At 43.0% G+C, this 25,920-nt stretch overlaps 2 protein-coding genes across 4 annotated transcripts in view; one reads left to right on the top strand and one right to left on the bottom strand.

Annotated features, from left to right (window-relative positions):
- Positions 1 to 18,535, bottom strand: part of NXPE3 (neurexophilin and PC-esterase domain family member 3) — a 55,412-nt gene extending 36,877 nt beyond the window's left edge. The window contains exons 1-4 of one of the 3 annotated variants that reach the window (XM_019973720.2): positions 18,144 to 18,535; positions 13,897 to 13,997; positions 9,010 to 9,087; positions 8,153 to 8,323 (exon numbers count right to left, since the gene is read on the bottom strand). In XM_019973720.2, coding sequence (XP_019829279.1) covers positions 8,153 to 8,245 — 93 coding nt within the window. In that variant the 5' untranslated portion in view covers positions 8,246 to 8,323; positions 9,010 to 9,087; positions 13,897 to 13,997; positions 18,144 to 18,535. The remainder of the gene's footprint in view (positions 1 to 8,152; positions 8,324 to 9,009; positions 9,088 to 13,896; positions 13,998 to 18,143) is intronic. The other 2 variants (XM_019973802.2, XM_019973642.2) reach the window with 2 other exon arrangements.
- A 1,281-nt stretch (positions 18,536 to 19,816) lies between these two features.
- RPL24 (ribosomal protein L24) overlaps positions 19,817 to 25,920 on the top strand; it is a 47,708-nt gene continuing 41,604 nt past the window's right edge. The window contains exon 1 of the mRNA XM_070792291.1: positions 19,817 to 19,836. Within this exon, the coding sequence (XP_070648392.1) occupies positions 19,832 to 19,836 (5 nt within the window). The 5' untranslated portion in view covers positions 19,817 to 19,831. The remainder of the gene's footprint in view (positions 19,837 to 25,920) is intronic.

Raw genomic sequence — 25,920 nt, 5'->3', positions numbered from 1 at the left:
GAACCTGTCCCAGTCCTGCTTGGCCACAGTCAGGGACAACCTGGAGAGTGGTGACCCAGGAAAATACCAATGGATTCAGCCTTCCCAAAGAGAAATTCCAGAAAGAAAGAAAAAATACAAGTTTGGATGAAACTGAGAGGGTAAGAGGAACTTCGCCAGCACTGCCCCTCCCCCAGCATAACAAGCCCAAGGCTGTAGCACCCAGCAGCGTCCTCATCCAAGAGAGATGAGGAGAGTGACCAGTTAGTGCCCACTGACCCCCGCTGTGAGAGAAACCCATTTAATTCTGCAGCTCTCCGAGTACTAAAGGGGGACCTCCATGACCCCAGGGAGGGAGGGGTTCAGGAAAGAGGCAGGTAAGAACATCAAAGGTCACTGAAGGGACACAGTTCCTGCTAAGTGTGCTCAGGAGTTTGGCAGGAAGTCCGCCCACAAGCCTAATGCCTCACCCAACAGTCTTGCAACAGAGCCCACAGGCACCCCCAGTGCCCTGTGTGCTAAACCCACACCTCCGCACACTCTGGAGCCAGCAGCTCCTTGTGTATGCTGCCAAATGAGGCAGCAAGTGAGACTCTGCTAAACAGAACACTATCAGAAAAACAGATCAGTTTTTCTGGGCAAGAGAGAAACACAAATTTAAGCTATACTTCCTCTTTCTGGAAAACAAAAGGTTAACAGCGGCTAGCCTGGTGGGTCTTAAGAAAAGCTTAAGAATTGTGTCACAAGAAGCAAGATGTGGAAAGCAAGTGTACCCATGTGAGGGCAAGCAAAATAGACAGCTAAAACAGGACTGATGAACATCTTACCCCACCTGAAGGGAACCAGTAAGACAGCAGCAGATGTCTGCTACTTCAAGCATGAAAGCAGCAATGCAAATGTACAAGGAACATAAGGAATCACGGAAACATGTCATCACAGAAAACTAACAATCATCCTCCAATAACCATGCTCAAAGGCACAGAATTCAGCCTTTGATAAAGAATTCAAAATAGCTGGGCTTCCCTGGTGGCTCAGAAGAGTCTGCCTGCCAATGCAGGAGATGCAGGTTTGATCCCTGATCCAGGAAGATCCCACATGCCACAGGGCAACTAAGCCCGTGCACTACAACTTCTGAGCCTGCGCTCTATAGAGCCCAGGAGCTACAACTACTGAAATCTGCATGCCAAGAGCCAGTGCTCTGCAACAGGAGAAGTCCCTGCAGTGAGAAGCTCACGCACCACAACTAAAGAGTGGCCCCATTCTCCCCGACTAGAGAAAAGCAGCAACAAAGACCAGCACAGCCAAGAATAAATAGATAAAATTAAAAAAAAAAAAAGAATTCAAAATAGCTCTTCAGGGAAACTCAATGGGCTATATTACAACAAAGACAAATAAAAAAAATACATGAATAAAATCAGAAATTTACAGAGAAAGAAATCATAAAGAAGCAAATGGAAATTCTGGAGCTGAAAAATTCAATGAATAAAATGAAAAATGCAATAAAGAGCATCTATAACAGAAAGATCAAATGGAAGACTGAATAAGGGAGCAGGAACTCTGAAACAGCCCAATCAGAAGAGAACACAAGAGAAAAAAGAATGAAAAAGAGCATAGAAAGCCTACATGTTCTATGTGATGCCACCATGTGTACAAATATTAGAATAATCATGGTTTGAGAGAGGGAAAAGGGAGGGCAGAGAGATTATTTAAAGAAACAATAGTTGAGAACTTCCCAAACCTAGGGATATACTTTGACAACCAAACTCAAAAATCTAATAGATCACCCTATTATCTCTATGCAAAAAGATCTTCTCCAAGACACATTATAGTGAAACTGTCAAAAAACAAGTATAAAAAGAAAATCCTAAAAAAGCAGCCAAAGGAAAAAATATTGTAAACTATAAAAGAATGCCCATTCGGCTCTCAGTGAATTTCTAAACAGAAACTTGGGTTTGATTCCTGCTTGGGGAACTAAGATCCTGTAAGGCAGTGTGGTGGGGGGCGGTGGGGGAGTGCAGTGTGTGTGAATGGAATCAAGGGTTTTTAATAAAAACTGAACTCATAAAAACATAGAATGGTGACTACCAGAAGCTAGGGAATGGGGGAATTGGGTAGACATTGTTTAAGGGTACAAACTTGCAACAGGTATATAAATAAATCCTGGAGATGGAAGGCATAGCATAGTGACAATAGGCAACAAAACTGTATTACTGTATTACTGTAAGTAAGTGTACGTAATAAACTTCAAAGCTGCTAAGAGACAAGATCTTAACTGTTCTCAACCTAAAAGAAATGGTAATTAAGTGACATGAAAGAAGTGCTAGCTAACACTGTATTGATAATCATATTGCAATAAACAAATGTATCAAATCAACACATTGTACACCTTAAACTTACACATTATATGTAAATTATATCTCAATTTTTAAAATTGCAGGTCTTTTATTCTTTTTTAATTAATTAATTTATTTTAATTGGAGGCTAATTACAATACTGTAGCGGTTTTTGCCATACATTGACATGAATCAGCCATGGGTATATATGTGTTCCCCATCCAAACCCCCCTCCCACCTCCCTCCCCATCCCATCCCTCTGGGTCATCCCAGTGCACCAGCCTTGAGTACCCTGTCTCATGCATCGAACCTGGACTGGCGATCTATTTCACATGTGATAATAAACATGTTTCAGTGCTATTGTCTCAAACCATCCCACCCTTGCCTTCTTCCACAGAGTCCAAAAGTCTGTTCTTTACATCTATGTCTCTTTTGCTGTCTCGCATATAGGGTCATCATTACCATCTTTCTAAATTCCAGATATATGCTTTAATATACTGTATTGGTGTTTTTCCTTCTGACTTACTTCACTCTGTATAATAGGCTCCAGTTTCATCCACCTCATTAGAACTGATTCAAATGCATTCTTTTTAATAGCTGAGTAATATTCCATTGTGTATATGTACCACAGCTTTCTTATCCATTCGTCTGCCAATTATATCTCAACTTCTTAAAAACAGGAGAAGTTCCCTTATCTTTTGATTATCTTTTAGGAAATATTCCCACCTCCCTTTCCTTTTTAGTTCTTGTGAGGCCATGACAAAACACTAAGGACCAAACCATGTGCTATGTGCTCACAACATGCCCCCTTCTCCTTTGTTTTTCCTCTTTTCCTCTCCCACAGTCACTCTTGTTCCTTGGGTAGCCATAAGCTACTAATTCAAGACCAGAAAAATGACCCATGCAGCCCAATCCAAGAATCACCATACACTTGGTGCTACTCACCTGAAATGTGAAAGTCCTAGTCACTCAGTCATGTCCAACTCTTGTGACCTCATGGACTGTAGCCTGCCAGGTTCCTCTGTCCATAGGATTCTCGAGGCAAGAATACTGGAGTGGGTTGCCATTTCCTTCTCCCCTGACCCAGGGATCACACGTGGGTCTCCTGCATTGCAGGTAGACTCCTTACTGTCTGAGCCACCAGGGAAGCCCAAGTCACCTGGATTTTACTTAAAAAGAGAGACTTCTATAGTGGTCCAGGGGCTAAGACTCCAAGCTCCCAATGCAGGGGAGAGCAGATTCAGTCCCTTGTCGGGGAACTAGATCCCACAAACTACAACTAAAGATACCACATGCCACAACGAAGACTGACGATGCCTCAAGCCTCAGCTACGACCCAGTGCAGCCAAAACGGATGAATACAAAAGACTGCGAAAAGGTCAATTTGCTTAACTTTCCTAAATGATAACTCTGTTTTAGGTCAGTGCCAAGGACAACTTCAAGGTCTGCCAAATTTTAAAATTCAGAGCCCAGAGGAAACACCAGCAGTCATTCCTGGAGCCGCTGTAAGGTGTGGACCAGAGTGAACCCTATGCTTGCCCATCCCTCATTCATTGCACTGCGATTTACTGACTTGTCAGTTCAGGGCCTGACTGTTCAAAGGATAATCCCAAGCGACTGATTCAGGATTGGGCCTGTGACCCAGTTGTATTCTATGAAAAGCTGCTGGAGGATTCTGAGGGATGCACGCATCCAAATCCAGACATCACCAGTACTCTGGGAACAGCTCTCTGATTTTACCTGCCAATAAAAAAAACCGTATCTCAAGCTGGACATGTGTAAGAAAGCAACTACCTGCTGCTGTGTAAAAACGTAAAATCCAACCGTGAAAGTGGATGCCATAGATAATGCATGAAGGAGGACACAGCAGAGAGACTTACAGAGAAATGGAGCCTAAACTATGCCCAACCTACCTCCCGACTTCTATTCTAAATGAATATTATTCCTTAAAACCAGATTGAACCAGCTTTCTTTACTTGCAGCCAAAAGCCCTAAAACACTGGTACTGTTTTCATAATCAGAAAACATATATGTTTAAAATATCAATAAATAAGGAAAAAACAAACAAATATAGCCAATGCTCAATAAGAGTTTATCAGAAAAATGACACGGAATTCTCCCTACAACCTTTTGCTAGATATCAAAACATATACTTCCTTCTCATATATGACATGAGAGGATGGTTTCTACCTACATCACTCTAATATCCACTCTAATATCTAATATTCAGGTAGATTCTCATATCTACCTATCATATCAAATCTATCTTTCTGCCAGGAGAGCATGGTTTCTACCTACATCACTCTTATATCTAATATCCAGGTAGATTATTATATCTATGTATCATACCATATCTACCTTTCTGCCACTCTCTTATAAAGACCCACATGATTATATTGGGCCCACCCAAATAATCCTGAATAATATCCCTGCCTCAAGAATCTTAACTGCAACTTGTCTGCAAAGTTCCTTTTATTAGACAACATATTCATAGGTTCTGGAAATTCAAACACTGACGTCTTTGGGGGCCTTATTCAGCCTACCATTTATACCAATGTGACATTCAGAGACTTTTAGAAATTCAGAAATCTGTGAATTTACTATAGTAGTTGTTCTATTCAAAATCACCTAACTAGAGGGGTTTTGCTTGTTTGTGGATTTCATTTGTTCCTTTACTTATATAACTGAATTTGACCATATCTTAGGAAATGTGGGGATTGTGTTGTGATACACCTGAGATGGAGCAGACAAGAAGTCTTAGGATTTGCATTTTTCAAAAGCCCCATGAATTATTTTTAATGTATTCAACTTTCATTCAATAAATATTTATTAATGTTTCAGAAGTTGAAGAGTTTAAAGTATCTAATCACATTTTATGTTGGAAAAATAAATAAAAATGTAATAGTTGTGACAAAGGAAATATTTCATTCTTAAACTGCAAAATACTCCATATATACAATATAAAGAAGACTAACTTGAGAGTGAGATAAAATGCTTTTTCTCCCCTCATCACTGTAATGGCTAATTTTCTTATGTGATATTTTTAATTAAAATTGAGTCTGTACTTTTTAGAAAATGCTCAGATACTCTAATTGCAAGCAAAGTACAGTCACAATCAGAAGCCTAGGATGGACCAGGGATTAAGGGATGGCAGATGGCCAAGGTTCAAGCCTTTCCCACTCCCCACCCCACACCCCAGGCTTCTTTAACTATTAATGTCACAGAAATAAACTGAATGGTTTAAAAGTCATGACAATATTCTCAGCCTGGACAAGATGACATCTTTAGACAAGGCAAAGTGTTTTACCACACTCCACAAAAAGATCTGTTTATATAATTTTTAATATCAAAACTGTCCTATATCATTTCTTACTTGCCACCTCCCTTCTCCATTATTGTTTGGTTTGTGTTCATGCAGACAGTTGGAGCTGTTAGTGGACATTTTCCAAAAGTTTCTAAGAACCACAGCAGGACTATTAAGAGGGTTTCTAACAATAATTCCTAATATTCCTTCCTGACTGCAATAGCATTAATGATGTGAACTATGGCTTACCCATGGAGTAGGAAATGGCAACCCATTCCAGTATTCTTGCCTGGAAAATTCCATAGACAGAGAAGCCTGGAGGGCTGCACTCCATGGGGTCACAGAGAGTTGGACAGGCCTGAGCACCCACAAATGAATGGCTTACCCTCTCAAGTGTCTCCTTCTCCCTTTTCCTACCTCCCAGCCATCCTAGACCTCATAACACACAACCATCTTCTCTATTCTTACACCCAGACTGTTGAATGCAGTAAAATATACACCCTCACAAAATCAGTGCAGATAAGCACCACGCACACATGTGATCCGGAAAGTCACTGTCCCTCTATCATCCTGCAGGATCAAGCTCCATCCCCCACTCCCATTCTTTCAAGCCCATCTGTACCAGTCTTCTGGGCACCACCTTCCTCCCACCTTCCACCTCCCGTCTAGACAAGAACTCCCTCAATGTTTCACCTTCCAGCAGTAGACATATCCACATTACCACCCATTATGACAATTTTCCCTCTTACATCAGAGGAAGAAGCACACCTCCCCCTACATAACTAATAATAAAATGATAACAAGAACACATACTATGAAACGTGTCCCTCATCCTATATCATTATGTGCTCTGTCTGTGCTCTAGGTCCCATCCTCTCCAGCTCCTCTTTGTCCACTGAACCTTCTTCTCTCCAGCTTCTCTATTAAGTCTTTCCCTTCAGTTTCAAGTCTCCTAGACTTCTGCTTGCAACCAAGACAGAGAAATGGTGAGATTTACTCTTCCACCTGAAACAGTGGTTCTCCAGACATAGCACGTTATACAACAAAAGAAATGATGCCTGAAAGATGGGAAATAAAGGAAATGATTCCCATGATTGATTGCCCTTTGCTGACAACCTGAAAGATGGGAAATATAGAAAATGATTCCTGTGAGTGTTTGCCCTCTGCTGACAGCCCTGAGAGCATCTCCAGGCTGCAGCAGTATGAGACAGAACCCAGCAGGAGCCTGGTGAACCCCCTAAATTGAGGAGATGGAGCTGAGAGTCTTACAGCCGATTAGAACCCATAGGACAGTAACAGGAGAAGAGAGCTACACACAAAGGAACTCAGGAGATCTGCAGAGAGTCCTAAATAAGTATTCAGCAGGGTACTAAAGAGCATATGTGCGTAAGCAAACTCCTGGAGACTGGGGAAAGAAACATCTGAAAGGATAAAAGAGAACAGTATAACCTGAACTCCTGCAGGGCCGGGATGCTGGACAGTCGGTCAGTGCACAGCAAAGAGCAAAGAGATACCAGAATTAACTTGGACCTGTCACCTGAGAAGCACCACAAGCCAACAAAATTAAAAGAACAGCATGATTTTAGATAGGAAATACTCCATAAATTTCAGTGTATGTGAGTTCATGAAGGGAATTTTTAGAAGAGAAGGGGAAAGGGGACTATTACTAAATACCTTCTTGGCACCAGGCACTGTAAGGGTTCCATAATATGTGGTCCCTGCCTTGAGAGCCACACACAGTCTTTATAACACTCACCATGAACTCCATCCCCTGAAAATCTCCTTCAGTTTTTTGCCAGGAGTCAGATGAAAGGTCCCCTCCTTGAAAGGCTTTCTTTCATCATTCTAAAGCTACTGAACTGTAGTGTTGGAAAAGACTACTGAGAGTCCCTTGGATGCAAGGAGATCAAACCAGTCAATCCTAAAGGAAATCAATCCTGAATATTCATTGCAAGGACTGATGCTGAAGCTGAAGCTCCAATACTTTGGCCACCTGATGTGAAGAACCGACTCATTAGAAAAGACCTTGATGCTGGGAAAGATTGAAGGCAGGAGGAGAAGGGGATGACAGAGGATGAGATGGTTGGATGGCATCAATGACACAATGGAGATGAGTTTAAGCAAGCTCTGGGAGATGCTGAAGGACAGAGAAGCCTGGCATGCTGCAGTCCGTGGGGTCACAAAGAGTGGGGCGTGACTGAGCAACTGAACAGCAACACAGTAACCCACTTTCTTTTCTCTACAATACTTCTCACAATTTCTAATTATCATTTACTATTATATTTTATGCTTACTTATAACTCATATTTTCTCCCATGCACATTTAGAATATGAGCTCCAGAGTGAAGAAATCACTGCACCCTTGGTGACTAGCACAGTATACAACCATTGAAGGCACTCAAATACTTACTGAATAAATGAAAACAAGAACTGTGACCAGGATTAGTTTCCTGATGATCAATATTTTCCAGACTCATTAGCCCCAAATCCCCTGATGTGGTTCCCTTAGTTATGAAGAAGCATGCTGAGGACTCACCTCTACCTGAGTAACGTTGACGACCAGCACCACCACCATCAACACTGCAAGCAGACAGCAGAACAGCCGTAGTTTGACGAAGTTGATCCACATTGTCTGGCTGTGTCTTGATCACCCATGGCCGACCCATGGCTCCTTTCACTGCTCAAAACTCCATGTCTTTACAGATGGCTAACAAACACATGAAAAGATGCTCAACATTGCTCGTTATTAGAGAAATGCAAATCAAAACTACAATGAGATATCACCTCACACCAGTCAGAATGGCCCTCATCAAAAAGTCTACAAACAATAAATGCTCGAGAGGGTGTGGAGAAAAGGGGACCCTCTTGCACTGATGGTGGGAATGTAAATTGGTACAGCCCCTATGGAAGACGGTATGGAGATTCCTTAAAAAACTAGGAGTAAAACCACCATATGACCCAGCAACTTCACTCCTAGGCTTATACCCTGAGGAAACCAAAATTGAAAAAGACACATGTATCCCATTGTTCACTGCAGCACTATTTACAATAGCTAGAACATGGAAGCAACCTAGATGTCCACTGACAGATGAATGGATGAAGTAGTCATGGTACATATACACAGCCAATGGAATATTACTCAGCCATAAAAAGGAACAGCTTTGAGTCAGTTCTAATGAGGTAGATGAACCTAGAACCTATTATACAGAGTGAAGTCAGTCAGAAAGAGAAAGAGAAATATCGTATTCTAATGCATATATATGGAATCTAGAAAAATGGTACTGAACAATTTATTTACAGGGCAACAAAGGAGAAACAGACATGGAGAATAGACTTATGGACATGGGGAGAGGGGAGGGTGAGATGTATGGAAAAAGTAACATGGAAACTTACATTACCATATGTAAATGAGATAGCCAACAGGAATTTGCTGTATTGCTCAGGAAACTCAAACAGGGCCTCTGTATCAACCTAGAGGGGTGGGATGGGGAGAGAGATGGGAGGGAGGTTCAAAAGAGAGGGCATATATGTATACCTATGGCTGATTCATGTTGAGGTTTGACAGAAAACAACAAAATTCTGTAAAGCAATTATCCTTCAATAAAAAATTTTAAAAACTCCATGTCTATGCTTTTCTGAGATGCAGATGAGCTTTCAGTTTGATCTTCTTCTATTCTGTTTAGTTTCATTAAGAGTTCTTTGTATAGAAGAGCAACTGGTATGGATTTAAAAAGCACATTTTTCTCCAAAGGATTCCTTCAAAGAGGAGAGATGAGCAAACAGATCACCAATTATGACAGCTTAGGGTGGAGTAAAACGAAAAACACTGTATTTCCTCTTCCTTAACCTTATCCAAGGCCCAGAGTCATAAGAGAAAGCAAACAGCCAGAGCACAGTAGGAACTACTCCACATTTGGACAATTTACTCAAACCCAGCTCCAGGTTTTCATGTAAATAGAGACACCTCTCCTGCTTCCTATTTATGTTTTAACTTTTAAGAGAGCAAAGAAGAACATCTTCAGATTCTTAGAAATTACAAAATTCACGTGTTAATTTTCTAAAGAGGTCTAAATAAATAACTTCCCTTCCTTTACAGTTTAAATTTTATTACATTCAGTTCAGTTCAGTCGCTCAGTCGTGTCTGACTCTTTGCTACCTCATGAACTGCAGCTCGCCAGGCCTCCCTGTCCATCACCAACTCCTGGAGTCCACCCAAACCCACATCCATTGAGTCGGTGATGCCATCCAACCATCTCATCCTCTGTCATCCCCTTCTCCTCCTGCCCTCAATCTTTCCCAGCATTAGGGTCTTTTCTAATGGGTCAGCTCTTCACATCAGGTGGCCAAAGTATTGGAGTTTCAGCTTCAACATCAGTCCTACCAATGAACACCCAGGACTGATCTCTTTTAAGATGGACTTGTTGGATCTTTTTGCAGGCCAAGGGACTCTCAAGATTACTAGGGTAATTATGGGCTTCCCTCGTGGCTCAGTGGTAAAGAATATGTCTGCTAATGCAGGAGACCTGGGTTCAATCCCTGGGTTGGGAAGATACCCTGGAGAAGGAAATAGCAACCCACTCCAGTGTTCTTTGTCTGGGAAATTCCATAGACAGAGGAGCCTGGTAGGCTATAGTTCATGAGGTTGCAAAGAGTTGGACATAACTTAATGAATCAACAACAACAAGAGGAAAACCTGTGATTTTATAAGGAGTTTTGGGATTAGGTGCAAACCATTCTGATAACCTCTGGAAAACAGGAATGCCATCCCTCTGTATGTCAAGAGACAGCAAACACCCTTTGGATTTCTGGCTCTCCTACCCCACAGGCAGCCCTGATGCCCCCTCAGTTGAGTAACAAGGCACAAGAGGAAAGACACCTGCCCTAAAGATGCAGGAGATGAAAGCTAAGCCTGAGGAGTAACAGGTCACCCTAATCCTTCATCACACCTGCTGAAGGCAGAGGACTTGAGAGTAGGCTGCTCCTTACTATTCTTCCATGTAATCATTTTTAAAATACTCTCCCCAGTTGCTATTATGATATAGGTAAGCAGTGAAGATGGTAGTATTTTGTTCCTAGTGACGATTTCCATGGAAAGCGGGGTAGAGAGGTCAAGGTGAAGAGGGTGCATAATCTCAGTGCAGAGGGCCTCAGGATACCTCAGCTGCACCAACACTCCCCCCTTTTGTGTTGGACCTGGCAAGCCCCCTCTTCCCTCACTCCCCTACTCCTTTGATCTAATCTGTTCCCATTCCCACACCACAAGGACAGACAACAACCCTTCCTCACCCCAGCGTCATAAAGGAAATGAGGCTAAGCTATTCCAATATGCTTTCCATCCTGAGAATTCCCACAGCACTTACTTTTTCCACTTCTCAGCTGATCTCTATATTTGTATGTATTTCTAGTCTCCCCAACTATACCAATAAAGATTATATTGAAAAAAAAAAAACAAACTATATATCAAAAAAAAAAGCAACTTAAAGATAACAATGTACCATACTTTTGGATTCCTTCCCAGTACTCAGCTCTTTGCATGATATATGTTGATTCAACAATCCACACAATGAATAATTACGGAGGCCTGGGGCTTCCCTGGTAGCTCAGTGGTAAAGAATCCACCTGCCAATGCAGGAGTCACGGGTTTGATCCATGGGTCAGGAAGATCACCTAGAGAAGGAAATGGCAACCCACTCCAGTTTTCTTGCCTGGGAAATCCCATGGACAGAGGAACCTGGTGGCTACAGGCCATGAGGTCACAAAGAGTCAGACACAACTGAGCAACTAAACAACAACTCTGTATTGCACACTGTACTAAGTGCCAGAAATCCTCCTGGCAAAGCTTACACTCATAGTAGGTAAAAGGTATTTCCCTCCTATATTAAAGAGAAAGAAATCTCGCACTCCTGGCTGCCGGGAGCCAGCGTGAGGAACTCAGACAGTGGCAAAGGTCATGAGGAAGGAGGCTCGGCATACGCAAAGGCGGGATCGAGCCTCAGGAGTCCCCCTGGAAATTCTCGAGCACCTACCCCCAAAACCAGAGTCTGCCTACTTTACTGCTTTGTGCTCTCACCTACACCTCTGACTTTATGGGGGGCTGTCCCCCACCACCTCTCTCTGAAAAAGAGTTAACTTACAGCTCCAGTTAATAAAGTTCTTGGGCGTGACAAGAGTGTTTCAACCTACAAACTCCTTTGGAAGTCCTCTAGCCTGCCTGAACAGGTTCTTCTGGCCACATGTGATTGTTCACAGCCTCCCAACCATGAGAGGCATGAGAAGTTCTAAACTGTCTAAATACAGATTCCTTTGAGCAGTTAAAGATTGATTAGAAATTGTATTGATGAAGGGTTTTTCACTTCTTGGGCCAATGTTTGCTGCTAAGTTTCCATATCCCTTACCTACTGTGTCTCTGGGAGTGTATTGATTAATATAATCGGTGTATAGGAATATAAGTAGTAGCTTTACTGTTTGTAACCTTGGACCCTTGAGTTAATTCTTTTCTTGTTATAGCCCACCACACCTTTGCCCTATAGGAATGCAACTTTATCTAATGCTTTTGGAGGGTGGCGCTTGACTTTAGAATAATCACCTTTAGAGAAAAATAAGTTTTCTGAAGAAAGGGTCATAAAATGTTAACAGGCCCCCTGGCCAGAAGATGATGTAGATCATCTAAACTTTTGCATATGATAAGTTTGAAAGCCTGGCTTCGATAAGGATCAAGGACTGCTGACCTTCCCCCATTATCCTCTATGCACAACTTAAGGTATAAAAACTACTTTGGAAAATAAAGTGCGGGCCTTGTTCACTGAAGCTTGGTCTCCCCATGTTGTTCTTTCTCTCACCTTCTGGCTGAATTCCCATCTGTAGTGTGGAGGCTCGTCAAGCCTACTAATTATGCCTGGGCTTCTAAGATCTGACTGGGGAGGCCTTAGTGTCTCCTCTCCTTCGGGAGAACGGGAGGACGCCTGTGGCCTACATAGGTGACGCAAATTCCTTGTCTTGGAATTTTACTGGCTTTCCACGTAAACCAAGTTATTCAGCCTCTTTTCTCCACTGAATTTTCCTACTGAGCTATCCTTATTTAACCACTCTTTATATCTTTAATTCTATTGTATCCTGGTTGCTGACGCCGTCCCCGCTTCGAGTTTCCTGGATCCACTGGGGCTGGACCCCGGTACCTGGCCACCTCCACAGAGACGCCAGGTAATATGAAAGACTGCACTTAACCATTTCATGGCCCCAAAACACCGGCCCCTCTCCAAGACTCAGCTACCTACCCACCCTGAAATGCCTGCAAATTCTAGGAAGGAAATGACTGTGAAATAAAGGAAATAACTCTGTCACCAGGGCCCCAACTGCTCCTCTGCAGAAACCCTTCTCAAGGAGTTGGCCTTAAGAACCATAGGTTTCCCTGATGGCCAGAGGGAGAAGACCAAACATGATACTGCACAGAAGCTCAGCTGTACCACTGCAGCTGTGGTCTATGTACTGCACGAAGGCCAGGAGTCCAGAGGATGTCAGTATGGCTCAAGCTGGTCAGAAGCAGCACAGCAATGGTGCAGAAGGACGGTGAGGCCTGGAGACCTCGGAGCTAAAGGAACAAAAGGCCTTATAGGCAGCAATGCAAATATGCAAGAAGCCCCTCACAGGCAGGGACTTCTGATGAAAATCCTCATGGAGGGTCACGCCTGGAAAAGACCTACTTCCTGCTACAAGTAGGTGGAATGCTGAGACTGAAAGATCCATTTGTACACCTATAGCCTGAGGTGTACTAGCCAGACCTCTCTTTAAAAAGACATATACTAAAATGTTGATAGTTGTCATCTTTGGGCAGGTTTTGTTTTTCTCCTTCATCTCCACCAGGAAATATAAGTCACAAATATAAAGAATTAAGCTGGTTTCTAAAAGTAATAATTAAAAAGGAGCCATAGGAGAAATAAGGCATTAAATCAGATACAAGAAAACAAATTTAAAATGAAAGATTCCAAAGTGAAAAAAGAAATCTCTAACAGATTTTTGGGGTTTTCCTACAAATATAAAACCTAGGCATTATAACAAGAAATCTATTTGCAAAGAGAGCAGGAAAATATTATTTGGTATCTCAAATTGCCTTAGAATTGAGTAAGAAAAAGTGTTACATAGGAATGACTCTAAAAAGTTTCCAAGATCAAATCCAAAATAAAAATATATAATTGAGTTTAATTTACCTTTTTTCTTTTTCTGGAAATTTCCAGTTCCCAAGAAGAGCTACTTTTTGAAACTAAGAAACTAGGGTTTACTCACCTTCAGTATAAAGTCTGAACTCAATCATGATAGCCCTTATTCTTTTCTTGTCACATTTGAAGCACATATTGAGGTTTTTCATTTGTATACCATTCTTCCTGCTGCAACAGAGACAAGTACATGAAACACACGTTAAAGATACTGAAAATGAAGTAAAGGAAAATATATTTGAAATCAAGAATACAATTTTAAAGCAAGAGATGTACAAAGATTTCAGGACAAAGTAGTGGGTAGAATAAGGATAGGAACATTTCCTTTCCTAGCACTAAAAAAAAAAAAAAAAAAGACCTGGCTATTTATAATCACAAACTTACACAGAGAAAATTACTCTCAGATCTGAGCTGAAGGTCAAAACCTTATAAATAGCAATATAATTGGAAAAAATATAAACCACAGATAAAACCTTCATATGTTTTTGTGTTTTTTTTAATTTTATTGAAGTATAGTTGATCTACCATGTGATGTTAGTTTTGGGTATACAGCAAAGTGAATCAGTTATACATATACATACCCCCACCCCTTTTAAGATTCTTTTCCCATAAAGGCTTTACATTACATATAGGCTTTACATTCCCATATAGGCTTTACTCATTACAGAGTACTGAGTTCCCTGTGCTATACAGCAGGTCCTTATTTTTCTTAAAGATTAGAATAATCATGCACTTCAATGCTCCATCCTACCACTAGAGAAAGCTAGAGGTACTGGACACATCTAAAAGTTGTGATCACTCCATGAGGACTCTCAACGTCAGCACTTTGGTTAGAACACACTTACTCATGCTTCATATTTATGTTCAAAGAACAAGCAAAAAGTAAAATCCATGATCTGCTGGGTCTGTTTTGTCAAATTTTGATTAAGACTGTTTACGTGCCAAACTAAATTCCTTATGACCTGTGGCAAACCTATACCGACTGCCATTAGTCCAAGGTATTGGACTTCCTTCCACTTCTGCTTTAGGAAGTCAGATACCTAACAAGTGAAAGTCAAAGTCGCTCAGTCGTGTCTGACTCTTTGCAACCGCATGGACTGTCCATGGAATTCTCCAGGCCAGAATACTGGAGTGGGTAGCCTTTCCCTTCTCCAGGGGATCTTCCCAACCCAGAGATCAAACCCAGGTCTCCTGCACTGCAGGCAGATTCTTTACCAGCTGAGTCACAAAGGAAGCCCAACGTAATGAAAAGCTGGCTTAAAACTCAATATTAAAAAAATCAAGGTCACAGTATCTGGCCCCATCACTTCATGGCAAGTAGAAGGAGAAAAGGTGGAAGCAGTAACAGATTTCCTCTCCTTGGGCTCTAAAATTGTTGCAGATGGTGACTACAGCCAAGAATTTAGAAGACGATTGCTTCTTGCAAGGAAAGCTATGACAAACCTAGACAGTGTATTAAAAATCAGAGACATTACTTTACCAACAAAGGTCCATACAGTCATGGCTATGTCTTTCCGGGAGAAGGAAATGGCAACCCACTTCAGTATTCTTGCCTAGACAATCCCGTGGACAGAGGAACCTGGTGGGCTACTGCCCATGGTGTCGCCAGAGTCGGACACGACTGAAGCGACTTTGCATGTATGCATGCATTGGAGAAGGAAATGGCAATCCACTCCAGTATTCTTGCCTGGAGAATCCCAGGGACAGAGGAGCCTGGTGGGCTGCTGTCTATAGGATCGCACAGAGTAGGACACGACTGAAGTGATTTAGCAGCAGCAGCAGCAGTAGCAGCAGCATGGTCTTTGCAGTAGTCATTTATGTATGTGAGAGTTAGACCATAAAGAAGGCAGAGCACCAAAGAATTGATGCTTTCAAACTGTGGTGCTGGAAAAGATTCTTGAGAGTCCCTTGGACTGCAAGGAGATCAAACCAGTTTTGATCAGGTTTGAAGGAAATCAACCCTGAATAGTCATTGAAAGGACTGATGCTGAAGCTGAAGCTCCAGTAATCTGGCCACCTGATGGGAAAAGCTGACTCATTAGAAAAGACCTTGATGCTGGGAAAAAATGAAGGCAGGAGGAGAAGGGAATGACAGAGGAGGAGATGGTTGGATGGCATCACCGACTCAAAGGACATGGGTCTGAGCAAGCTCCAAGAAATGGTGAAGGACAGGGAAGCCTGGCATGCAGCAGTTCATGGGTCCCAGAGTCAGACATGACTTGGCAACTGAACAACAATGACATCTGACTTTCTACTCCCATCTTACTTGGAATTGCAATCGTCAGTCACACAAATGAAATACCTGAGTTTGGTACTAAAAAGAAAATGAGGCAGCAACTCCACACTGGGCGAATGTTCTTAGACAACCATTTCACAAAAACAGTATATTATTGAACAACCACACATCTAGTTTCTGGGACAGTCCTCATCCTAAATACTCTGACCCGCTAGTCACATAAATGTATTTATCAGAGCAAGTATCTGGAATTAGAATTTGGAATGCAAGGACACCCATACAAAAGACAATTTACACAGAATATACCTATAATTGAATTCTCCTAGCTCAAACTCTCCAAAGAACAGCTGTATTTCATAGGGTACTGAGTAAGACTTTGAAAGTTAACAGGGCACCATCTAGAGAAAAAACTGGAGACTCATCCAAGACCACATGAGATCATCCTTGAACAAAAATGAAGCAGGGACAGAAGTCTGCACAAGGACAGACATCTGCAGGACTTGCTTCCTGATTTAATTCCACAGACCCCCTTCTCTTTCATGTACCCCCACCTCACATGCCCAAGATGCTGATTCACCTAGGCCTTCTCTTCTCCTTTTAAAGCAGCACTAATGCTTTCATAATCCCCCCCTCCCCCACCGCCTCCGATGGTAGGGTGGCCGCGATGGGGGTAAACACAGGACAGAGAAGTACACAAATCAAATAAGTCACAAAGCTATATATGCTGTAAGAAGAAAATAGGGCATGTTTTTAATGCGCTATTAAAACATGGTAGTCCTTAATCTCGCATGCCCATTAATATCATCTGGAAGCTTATACAAATACCAATGCCTGCACAACACCCCATCAACTGGATCAGAATCCATGGGAGTAGAGCCAGAGAAACAGCTTTTTATTTAGGGTCTGCAGATAATTATAATACACAGCCAAGTAGGGGAACCACTGGTACAGAGTGGCCAGAGGGTGCCATTTGTACAAATTGGTCAGGGATGGCCTTTCTGAAATGATGTTTCCATTGTAACTTACATCGTCCCTCCAGGACAATTCGATTCTGGGGCAATGGGGAGAGCCAACCCTACTTCAGTGATATGTCCCTTCGTTTCCTTTCTCAGAAACAAATTAATAGCACTGTATCAGGCCCAGAGAGACTGTGAGGATAACAGGCACAAAGAACGTATTAAACACAGTCAAAGGAAAGCGGAGCCCAAACGCTATGGAGGAACATTGTGGTGTTTTACTCTGTGAGACAATTGATTATCACGGTCTGGGAGTGCCGCCAGCTTCAAACACACGCTGATGTTCCAACAGATAATTAACCACAGTAAGGAGCGGCACCCATCGCCTCTATTTTTAGAAAATGCGGCAACAATCCTCCCCTAGGGTAAATAATGAAAACAAGGGAAATTTTACAATGATAAATTTTGTATAAATCGTGCCTGAGAATCCCTCTTACCACCACCCTAGTGGTCTTTGATCAAGTGGAGACGAGCGACAGGCCAGGCTGAGTCTCCACATCTCACCTTGTAAAAGTCACACTCTACCCAAGCGACCTAAATCTGATGTCCCAAAACGACAGTAAAACCAGAACAATCCAACGCCTGAGAGGACACCCAGCCAAAAGGGTGGGCTCAAAGCAGCGATGAGACTGGAGTTAGGGGCTGAGGAGGGAGCCGTCTCCAAGTGTTCGGTACTCCCTCAGAAAAGGTGTCAGGGGGAAGGGTCTTCAGCTGCCCCCAACTCTGGGCTCCGCCGCGCTGCGGCTGCTCCCGCGGGTATTGCGACAAGTCTAGAAAGCCGAGGATGGAGATGCTCGCGCCCTGCCCCGCCCCGGGACCGGCTGCTGCTCGAGCTACTCCGGACCAGCTCCAACTCAGCCGGAGGCTCGCGTTCCAGGCTCAGGTACCCCAGCCATGACCTCAGAGGCGGCAGCTCGTCTGCATCGGGCCGGGAACTCCGGAGCCAAAGCGCGGAGAAAAGGGTCTTAGCAGCCGAGAGGCGTCCGGGAGGAGCCAGGCAGTGGTTCGCTCGGGCGACAGGGGCCCATCCCGGCGCTGGAGCACAAGCCGCAGGCCCGCACTCACCTCCATCCAGGTCTGGCCTCCCGCCGTGCGCTCTCCAGCTGCCCGGGACCGGGACAACCTGCACAATAGCCGCAGCACCAGGCCGCCCGGCCCTGGCTTCCTGGCTCCGCTGCGTCGCCTCACCCCCGACCCCCGGCTGCGATTGGTCCAGCTCTGGGAGGGGCGGGGCCGAGAGTGCAGACTGACAGCCGCGGCCTTGGAGCGCTAAGCTTTGCCCAGAGCCGGGACGCAGAGTTGACCCCCGCGGAGCTCCGTGCAACTTTTCTCCCTCGCGAGGGCGTCCTGCTGCTGTCGCCTTTGATCTGAGCTCTGCCCACTATCGGGACCCGGCTCCTGTCGCCTTCGGACATCAGAGTGTCCCAGGGAACAACTGGAGATGCCCCTACTTGGGCCGTCTTTCCTCTCAGTGGCGCAATGTTTTGTTCCCTGTATGGGTCTGCCAAGCTCGAGCACAGAACAGGCTGGTCCTTGAATCTTTCCTTACTTGGACGTATTTTCTTATCCTTGAAAACAACCCCGTTGCTTTTATTCTCCTTGTACGTGACCTAGCAAAAAGGCCTGAATACTAACCACCACCACCACCACCACCGAAAAACCACTTAATCCTATTTTGGACTTTCTTCTAAGCCATAAAACGTCCGCAGCAACTATGTGAAATTCAGGAACTGAAAGGAGTACTTCGAAGACAGAAGCAATTGCTCAAGAAAGCTGAAGGGATGGCGGGGCTGCGCTGTATTCCTCAGGGCTAGAAGCACAGGGCTGTGGTGTTAACCCAGTTCATCCCAGCAAAAGGCAGGCTCCAAAAGCAGACTGCCCAGACTGTGGTCTCAAGGTCAAAATATTTGATATTTACTGACCACAATGGACTCTATGTGCTGATTCAGAAGTTTTCAAAGCAGGCCTGTATGCATGAGTGACCCATATGACTGAAATAAAAGGAGGTTCTACATGAGGTAACCTCTTCTGGAGTAACCATTTCATTCTTCTTTCTCGAGGATCAGCCTTTCCTACTCATAAAAGGTGATTTCTGTTTCCTCTGTGCCTAAGGATCCGCAGCCCAATGTGATAGACTTCTGCTCTGATTAAGTCCTGTGTTCCATACTTGGACTCCCTGACACCTATGTTTCCCAGTCTGGCTGTCTGGCAAGTGGCAAATATTAATACTTAAACAGGACATACTGACTTCTAGATGGTTTCGGACCACCTTAGTGATCTTTATTAACCCCCAATCACACAGGCACTCATAACCCCAAGGCGTTTGAGTTATCTTATATTTTACAGTCTGAGAACCAGACATGGAAAAACGGACTGTGTCAAAATAGGGAAAGGAGTACCTCAAAGCTATATATTGTCACCCTGCTTATTTAACTTAAATGCAGGGTACATCATGCAAAATACCAGGCTGTATGAATCACAAGCTGGAATCAAGATTGTAGGGAGAAATGCTAACAACCTCAGCTATGCAGATGACACCACCCTAATGGCAGAAAGCGAAGAGGCACTAAAGAGCTTCTTGATGAAGGGGAAAGAGGAGAGTGAAAAAGATGACTTAAACCTCAACAGTCAGAAAACTAAGTTCATGGCATCCAGTCCCATCATTTCATGGCCAATAGATGGGGGAAATGTGGAAACAGTGGCAGATTTTATTTTCTTGGGCTCCAAAATCACTGTGGACAGTGACTACAGCCATGAAATTAAGACACTTGCTCCTTGGAAGAAAAGCTATGACAAACCTAGACAGCGTATTAAAAAGCAGAAACATCACTTTGCCAACAAAGGTCTGTATAGTCAAAGTTCTGGTTTTTCCACTAGTCATGTACCGATGTGAGAGTTGAATCATAAAGAAGGCTGAGCACCACAGAATTGATGCTTTCAAACTGTGGTGCTAGAGAAGACTCTTGAGAGTCCCTTGGACAGCAAGGAGATAAAACCAGTCAATCCTAAAGGAAATCAACCCTGAATAGCCATTGGAAGGACTGGTACTGAAACTGAAGCTCCAATACTTTGGCCACCTGACACAAAGAGCCAACTTGTTGAAAAAAGAAGACCCGGATGCTGGGAAAGATTGAGGGCAGGAAGAGAAGGGGGTGACAGAGGATGAGATGGTTGGATGGCATCACCAACTCAATGAACACGAGTTTGAGCAATTCCAGGAGATAATGGGCAGGGAAGCCTGGAGTGCTGCTGTCCATGAGGTCGCAAAGAGACACGACTGAGCAACTAAAAACAACGTTTTTTTTTACAGTTATTACAGACACAAAAAAGAGTGGGAAGGACCAGAGATGCCTGTCCATCACCTCTAGATTCTTAAAAGATCTCTGACGGAAAGTCACCATACTCCCAATGCAGAATTGTTGAACTGTTGTTGTTCAGTTGCCCTGTTGCACTCCTTTCTCAATCTCGAATCAATCAATTGTTCCATACAGGGTTCTAACTGTTGCTTCTTGGCCAGCACACAGGTTTTTCAGGAGACAGGTAAGATGGTCTGGTGTTCCCATCTCTTTTAAGAGCTTTCCATAGTTTGTTATGATCCACACAGTCAAAGGCTTTAGCGAAGTCGATGAAACATAGGTAGATGTTTTTTATGGAATTCCCTTGCTCTATGATCCAGCAAATGTTGGCAATTTGATCTATGGTTCCTCTGCCTTTTCTAAACCCAGCTTGGATATCTGGAAGTTCTTGGTTCGCATAATGCTGAAGCCTAGCATGCACGATTTTAAGCATGACCTTACTAGCATGGGAGATGAGTGCAATTGTCTGCTGGCTTGAACATTCTTTAGTGCTTCCCTTCTTGGGAATTGGGATGAGGATTGATGTTTTCCAGTCTTATGGCTACTGCTGGGTCTTCCAGAATTTCTGACATACTGAATGCAGCACTCTGATAGCATCATCTTTTAGGGTTTTGAATAACTCTACTGGAATTCCATTGCATCCACTAGCTTTATTGACAGCAATGCTTCCTAAGGTCCACTTGACTTCACACTCTAGAATGTCTGGCTCTGGGTGACTGACTATATCATCGTGGTTATCCAGTTCATTAAGATCTTTTCTGTACCATTCTTCCATGTTTTCTTTCCATCTCTTTTTGATCTCTTCTGCTTCTACAAGGTCTCTACCGTTTCTGGCTTTCATTATGCCCATCTTTAGGCAAAAGTTTCCCTTGATATTTCCAATTTTCCTGAAGAGATCTCTAGTCTTTCCCCTTCTGTTGTTTCCCTCTATTTTTATACATTGTTCATTGAAGAAGGCCTTCTTGTCTCTTTTTGCTCTTCTTTGGAACTCTGCGTTTAGTTGGGTGTAAGGCAGAATCCCACTGTACAAAAAAAAACATGCACTTTGGATCCTAGCCTGAATGAGTCTAATTCACAGCTTTGTCTCTTACTAGCATTGCCATGCCAGACAAATTACTTAACTTCTCTGAGTTTGTTTCCTCAACTGTAAATTAGGTATAACACTATCTGCTCTTAGAAATAAGTGAGAAAACAAATGAAAAGTACCTAGGAGAGTATCCCAAATCTCTTCCTCTTGAATTCCCTAATCTCAGGTTATGACCTAGCATAAGGAATTTCAAAATGTTGAATTTATGATAATCTAACTTTGAGCTGTGAAAAAAAAGAGAACATAGGTTTGTGTTTTTGATACGAAACCAAAGGACCTAGTCATTTCTGACCTACCTGCAGAAACAGTTTAGATGCTAAAGTTACTAAACTTTATTTCTCTAAGTAAAACAAAGAGTGGAGCCTAAATTTAGGTAAACAAAAGCAAATTAAGCCTGTTTCTGATGCAGCTAACTTGAGGGATATTCACCAGCAAATCTGGGGCTTCCCAGATGGTGTTAGTGGTAAAGAACTAGCCTGCCGGTGCAGGTAGATGTAAGAGATGCAGATTCGATCCCTGGGTAGGGGAGATCCCTTGGAGGAGGGCATGCCAACCCACTCCAGTGTTCCTGCCTGGAAAACCCCATGGAAAGAGGATCCTGGCAGGCTACAGCCCACAGGGTCACAAAGAGTCGGAAATGCAATGTCAGAAACTTGCAGCATAAGCCCTCCTGAGCCCATGTCAGCTCCTGATTCAGTTCCTGTGCTTCCTCCTTTTGAACAAGTGCATGAAATTTGGGCATCAAGAGCCACCAAGCCATTGTTCAAAATAAGTGACTGCTGTCACGTTGGATACCATCCACCCTATTCCAAAACACCATGAACAGTGAGAAGATGCTGCCAAGGGTAGGAGACTAGAAGAGGTATTTGGTACCTGTATTAATCTGCTAAGGCTGCCTTAATAAAATACCATGGGCTGAGTGGCCTAAACAACAGAATTTTATTTTCTCACAGTTCTGGAGGCTAGAAGCCCCAGTTCAAGATGCAGCTGATTCAGTTCCTGGTGAGTTCCCTTCCTGGCTTGTAGATAAACACGATAAACACCTTCTGTGTCCTTACATGGCGGAGAGAATGAGAACTCTTTGCTGTCTCCTCTTATAAAGCAGAGAAGGCAATGGCACCCCACTCCAGTACTCTTGCCTGGAAAATCCCATGGACAGAGGAGCCTGGTAGGCTGCAGTCCATGGGGTCGCTAGAGTCGGACACGACTGAGCGACTTCACTTTCACTTTTCACTTTCATGCATTGGAGAAGGAAATGGCAACCCGCTCCAGTGTTCTTGCCTGGAGAATCCCAGGGGCAGAGGAGCCTAGTGGGCTGCTGTCTATGGGGTTGCAGAGTCGGACACGACTGAAGCGACTTAGCAGCAGCAGCAGCCTCTTATAAAGACACCATTCTGTTCAGGTTAGGGCCCCACTCTTATGACTTCATTTAACCTTAATTACTTCTTGTTGGGAAGGGCAGTCTTTCACACATGAAGCTTTGGCTTGGAATACTTCCTTTCCAAGAAATAAAAGTTCACAGCTTCAGCTGAATTTGTTGCCTTGTTTGGGAATATTTTTTCCCTTTTTCAGACCCAACATCTATTCCTTTATTCCACTCTTTCCAAAGAGTTCCTTTACCCCTTCCACCGTGTGATGATACAGTGAAAAAATAGCCATCTGTGAAACAGGAAGCTAGCCCCCACCAGACACTGAATGCCTTGTTTTTGGATTTCCAGCCTGCAGAACTGTGAAAAATAAATTTCTGTTGTTTATTAGCCCCCCAGTCTATGGTATTCTGTTATAGCAGCCAAAACAGACTAAGATATTTACACTACACAAAACAATTTTCCGAAGTTACTTACATCATTTCCCTTTTTCCTCTCTCTCTCTGGGAGTTTATGTCATTCATCTATAATACAGTTAGATTTATATATCCTAGTCCTCACTCCATCCTGAGACACCCCCCTCCCCGATATCCTAGTTGAGATTTGGGGAGTAAAATATGCACATAGTGAAACTTCAGTCTTTGTGTACTACCGTAGAGGTCTTGACAAATATCTAGAATCATGTATCCACAACCACAGTACTGTACAGAATACTTTCATCATCTAAAAATTCCCACGTGCAGCCTCACCCTCCCTCAATTCTTGGCTATCACAAATCCTTTTTTCTTTTCCTATAATGCTGCCTCTTCCAGAATGTCATATATGTAGGACCATGCAATATGAAACCCCCCCCCCAATATTTTAATTATCAAAAAGTTTGGAAACTGCTGCAGTTCACGGGGTCACAGTCAGATATGACTTAGCAACTGAACAACTAACACTCCTATTGATTCAGATATGTCTAAAACAATTACCGATATCCATCTAATCACCAAATTGAGAGTCAGTTTCAATTACTACATTTTGAAAGGATATCCTCTCAGCCCTATGTTAGTTAATCGAAATCTGAAAGAATCTTATTCTGCTGGTTTGCTTTCAGTACTCTCTCCAGAGCACGTGCTTCCGTTCTCACCAACTTGAGTTCGGTTTCTCAGTTTATAACACTTAAAATGTTGTTATAATGATATGATATAGTTGTCTATGAACTTTTGAAATCAAGTGTAAAAAGAAAATATCTTTGGAAAACAAATAGTTGAGTGCTTTAGAAAGACTCAAAATGGAATTACTTAAAAGAGTAAAACAAAAAACCGCTATTGAGTTAGGTATGGAGAAGAAAATTATCAAAGATTAGAGGGAGAAATTATTCAGAGGTATTCTGTATTTGAATGGTTTTATAAGAGCTTTTTAGGGTCTCCATTTTTGGGAAATAAAAATTCCAACGGTGCATTATAGGTTTGGGTTTCCCTATTTATAGCTGCTCCGGGTTTTCACCACTGTGTGAAGGCGTTCTCTACTTGTGGTGAGCGGGGGCTGCCCTCTAGTTGCTGTGGGCAGGCTTCTCGTTGTGCAGCATGAGCTCCAGGGCGTGCGGGCATCAGTAGGTGTGGTTCTGGGGCCCTACAGCTCAGGTTCAGTAGTTGTGGTGCATGGGCCTAGTTGCCCCAAACCCTTTTCCTCTGTATTGGCAGGCAGATTCTTAACCAGTGAACCACCAGAAAAGTTCCATGGAGTAATTTAATTTTGAAATGTCAATTCTTATAATATGCCAGAAACTAAATGCTTTGTAACAAAAAAATAAAGACCATAACTACGAAAATTTGTCATTGGATACACAATATTAAAAATGTATCCCCAGGATTTCCCTGGTGTTCCAGTGGTTAAGATTCCACGCTGTCAATGCTGGGGACCTGGGTTTGATCTCTGGTTGGGGAACTAGATTTCACATGCCGCAACTAAGAGTTCACACGCCACAGCTAAAGACGCCGAATGCCATAACAAAGATCGAAAATGCTGCATGCTGCTACTAAGACCTGGCAGAGCCGAACAAATAAATAAAAATAAATATTAAAAATAATAAATTACCCAATGCCACCTAGATTGCAATCCCTAATGAGATTCCAATGATGTTATTTTACAAAAATAGGGAAAAAAATCCCAAAAGTCATATGGACTGACAAAAGAACCCCAAAAGCCAAAACTGAGGGAAAAAAAGACCAAGTAGGAGGCATCATGCTTCCTGATTACAAAGCAATAGTAGTCAGAACAGCATGTCACCCGCATAAAAAGACATATAGAACAATGGAACAGAATTGAGAGGCCAGAAATAAACCTATGCATACACAGTCAACTAATATTTGATGAGAACCAAGAATACTCAATAGGGAAATGTCAGTCTCTTCTATAAATGATGTTGGGAAACTGATACTCACATGCCAAAGAATGAAATCAAAGCCCTATCTTACACCACTCACAAAAATTAACTCGAAATGAGACTCAAACATTAAAACATGATACCATAAAACTCTTTGAAATTTGCTAACAGATCTTACTTATGGCGATGCTGGGCTTCCCATGTGGCTCACCTGGTTAAAAAACCGCCTGCTATGTGGGAGATCTGGGTTCAATCCCTGGGTTGGGAAGATCCCCTGGAGAAGTGAAAGGCTTACCCACTCTAGAATTCTGGCCTGGAGAATTCTGTGGATTGTGTAGTCCATGGGGCTGCAGAGTCGGACACAAGTGAGCGACTTTCACTTTCACGGCTATGCTAGGACTTCATTGCTGCATCGGGACCTTCTCTAGTTTCAGCAAACAGGGGCTACCCTCCAGTGTTTGGGGTTCTCATTGTGGTGGCTTATTTTGTTGCAGAGTATAGGCTCCAGGGGGCATGGGCTCAGTAGTTGTGGCACACCAGTTTACTTGCCCTGCAGCATGTGCAATCTTCCTGGACCAAGGATCACACCCATGTCCCCTGCATTGGCAGGCAGATTCTTAACCAATGCACCACCAGTAAAGTCCAAGAGAATAAATCTCAA

This window comes from Bos indicus, chromosome 1, assembly GCF_029378745.1.
Source record: "Bos indicus isolate NIAB-ARS_2022 breed Sahiwal x Tharparkar chromosome 1, NIAB-ARS_B.indTharparkar_mat_pri_1.0, whole genome shotgun sequence".
Taxonomy (NCBI): Eukaryota; Metazoa; Chordata; class Mammalia; order Artiodactyla; family Bovidae; genus Bos; species Bos indicus.
This window is presented reverse-complemented; position numbering and strand designations above follow the sequence as displayed.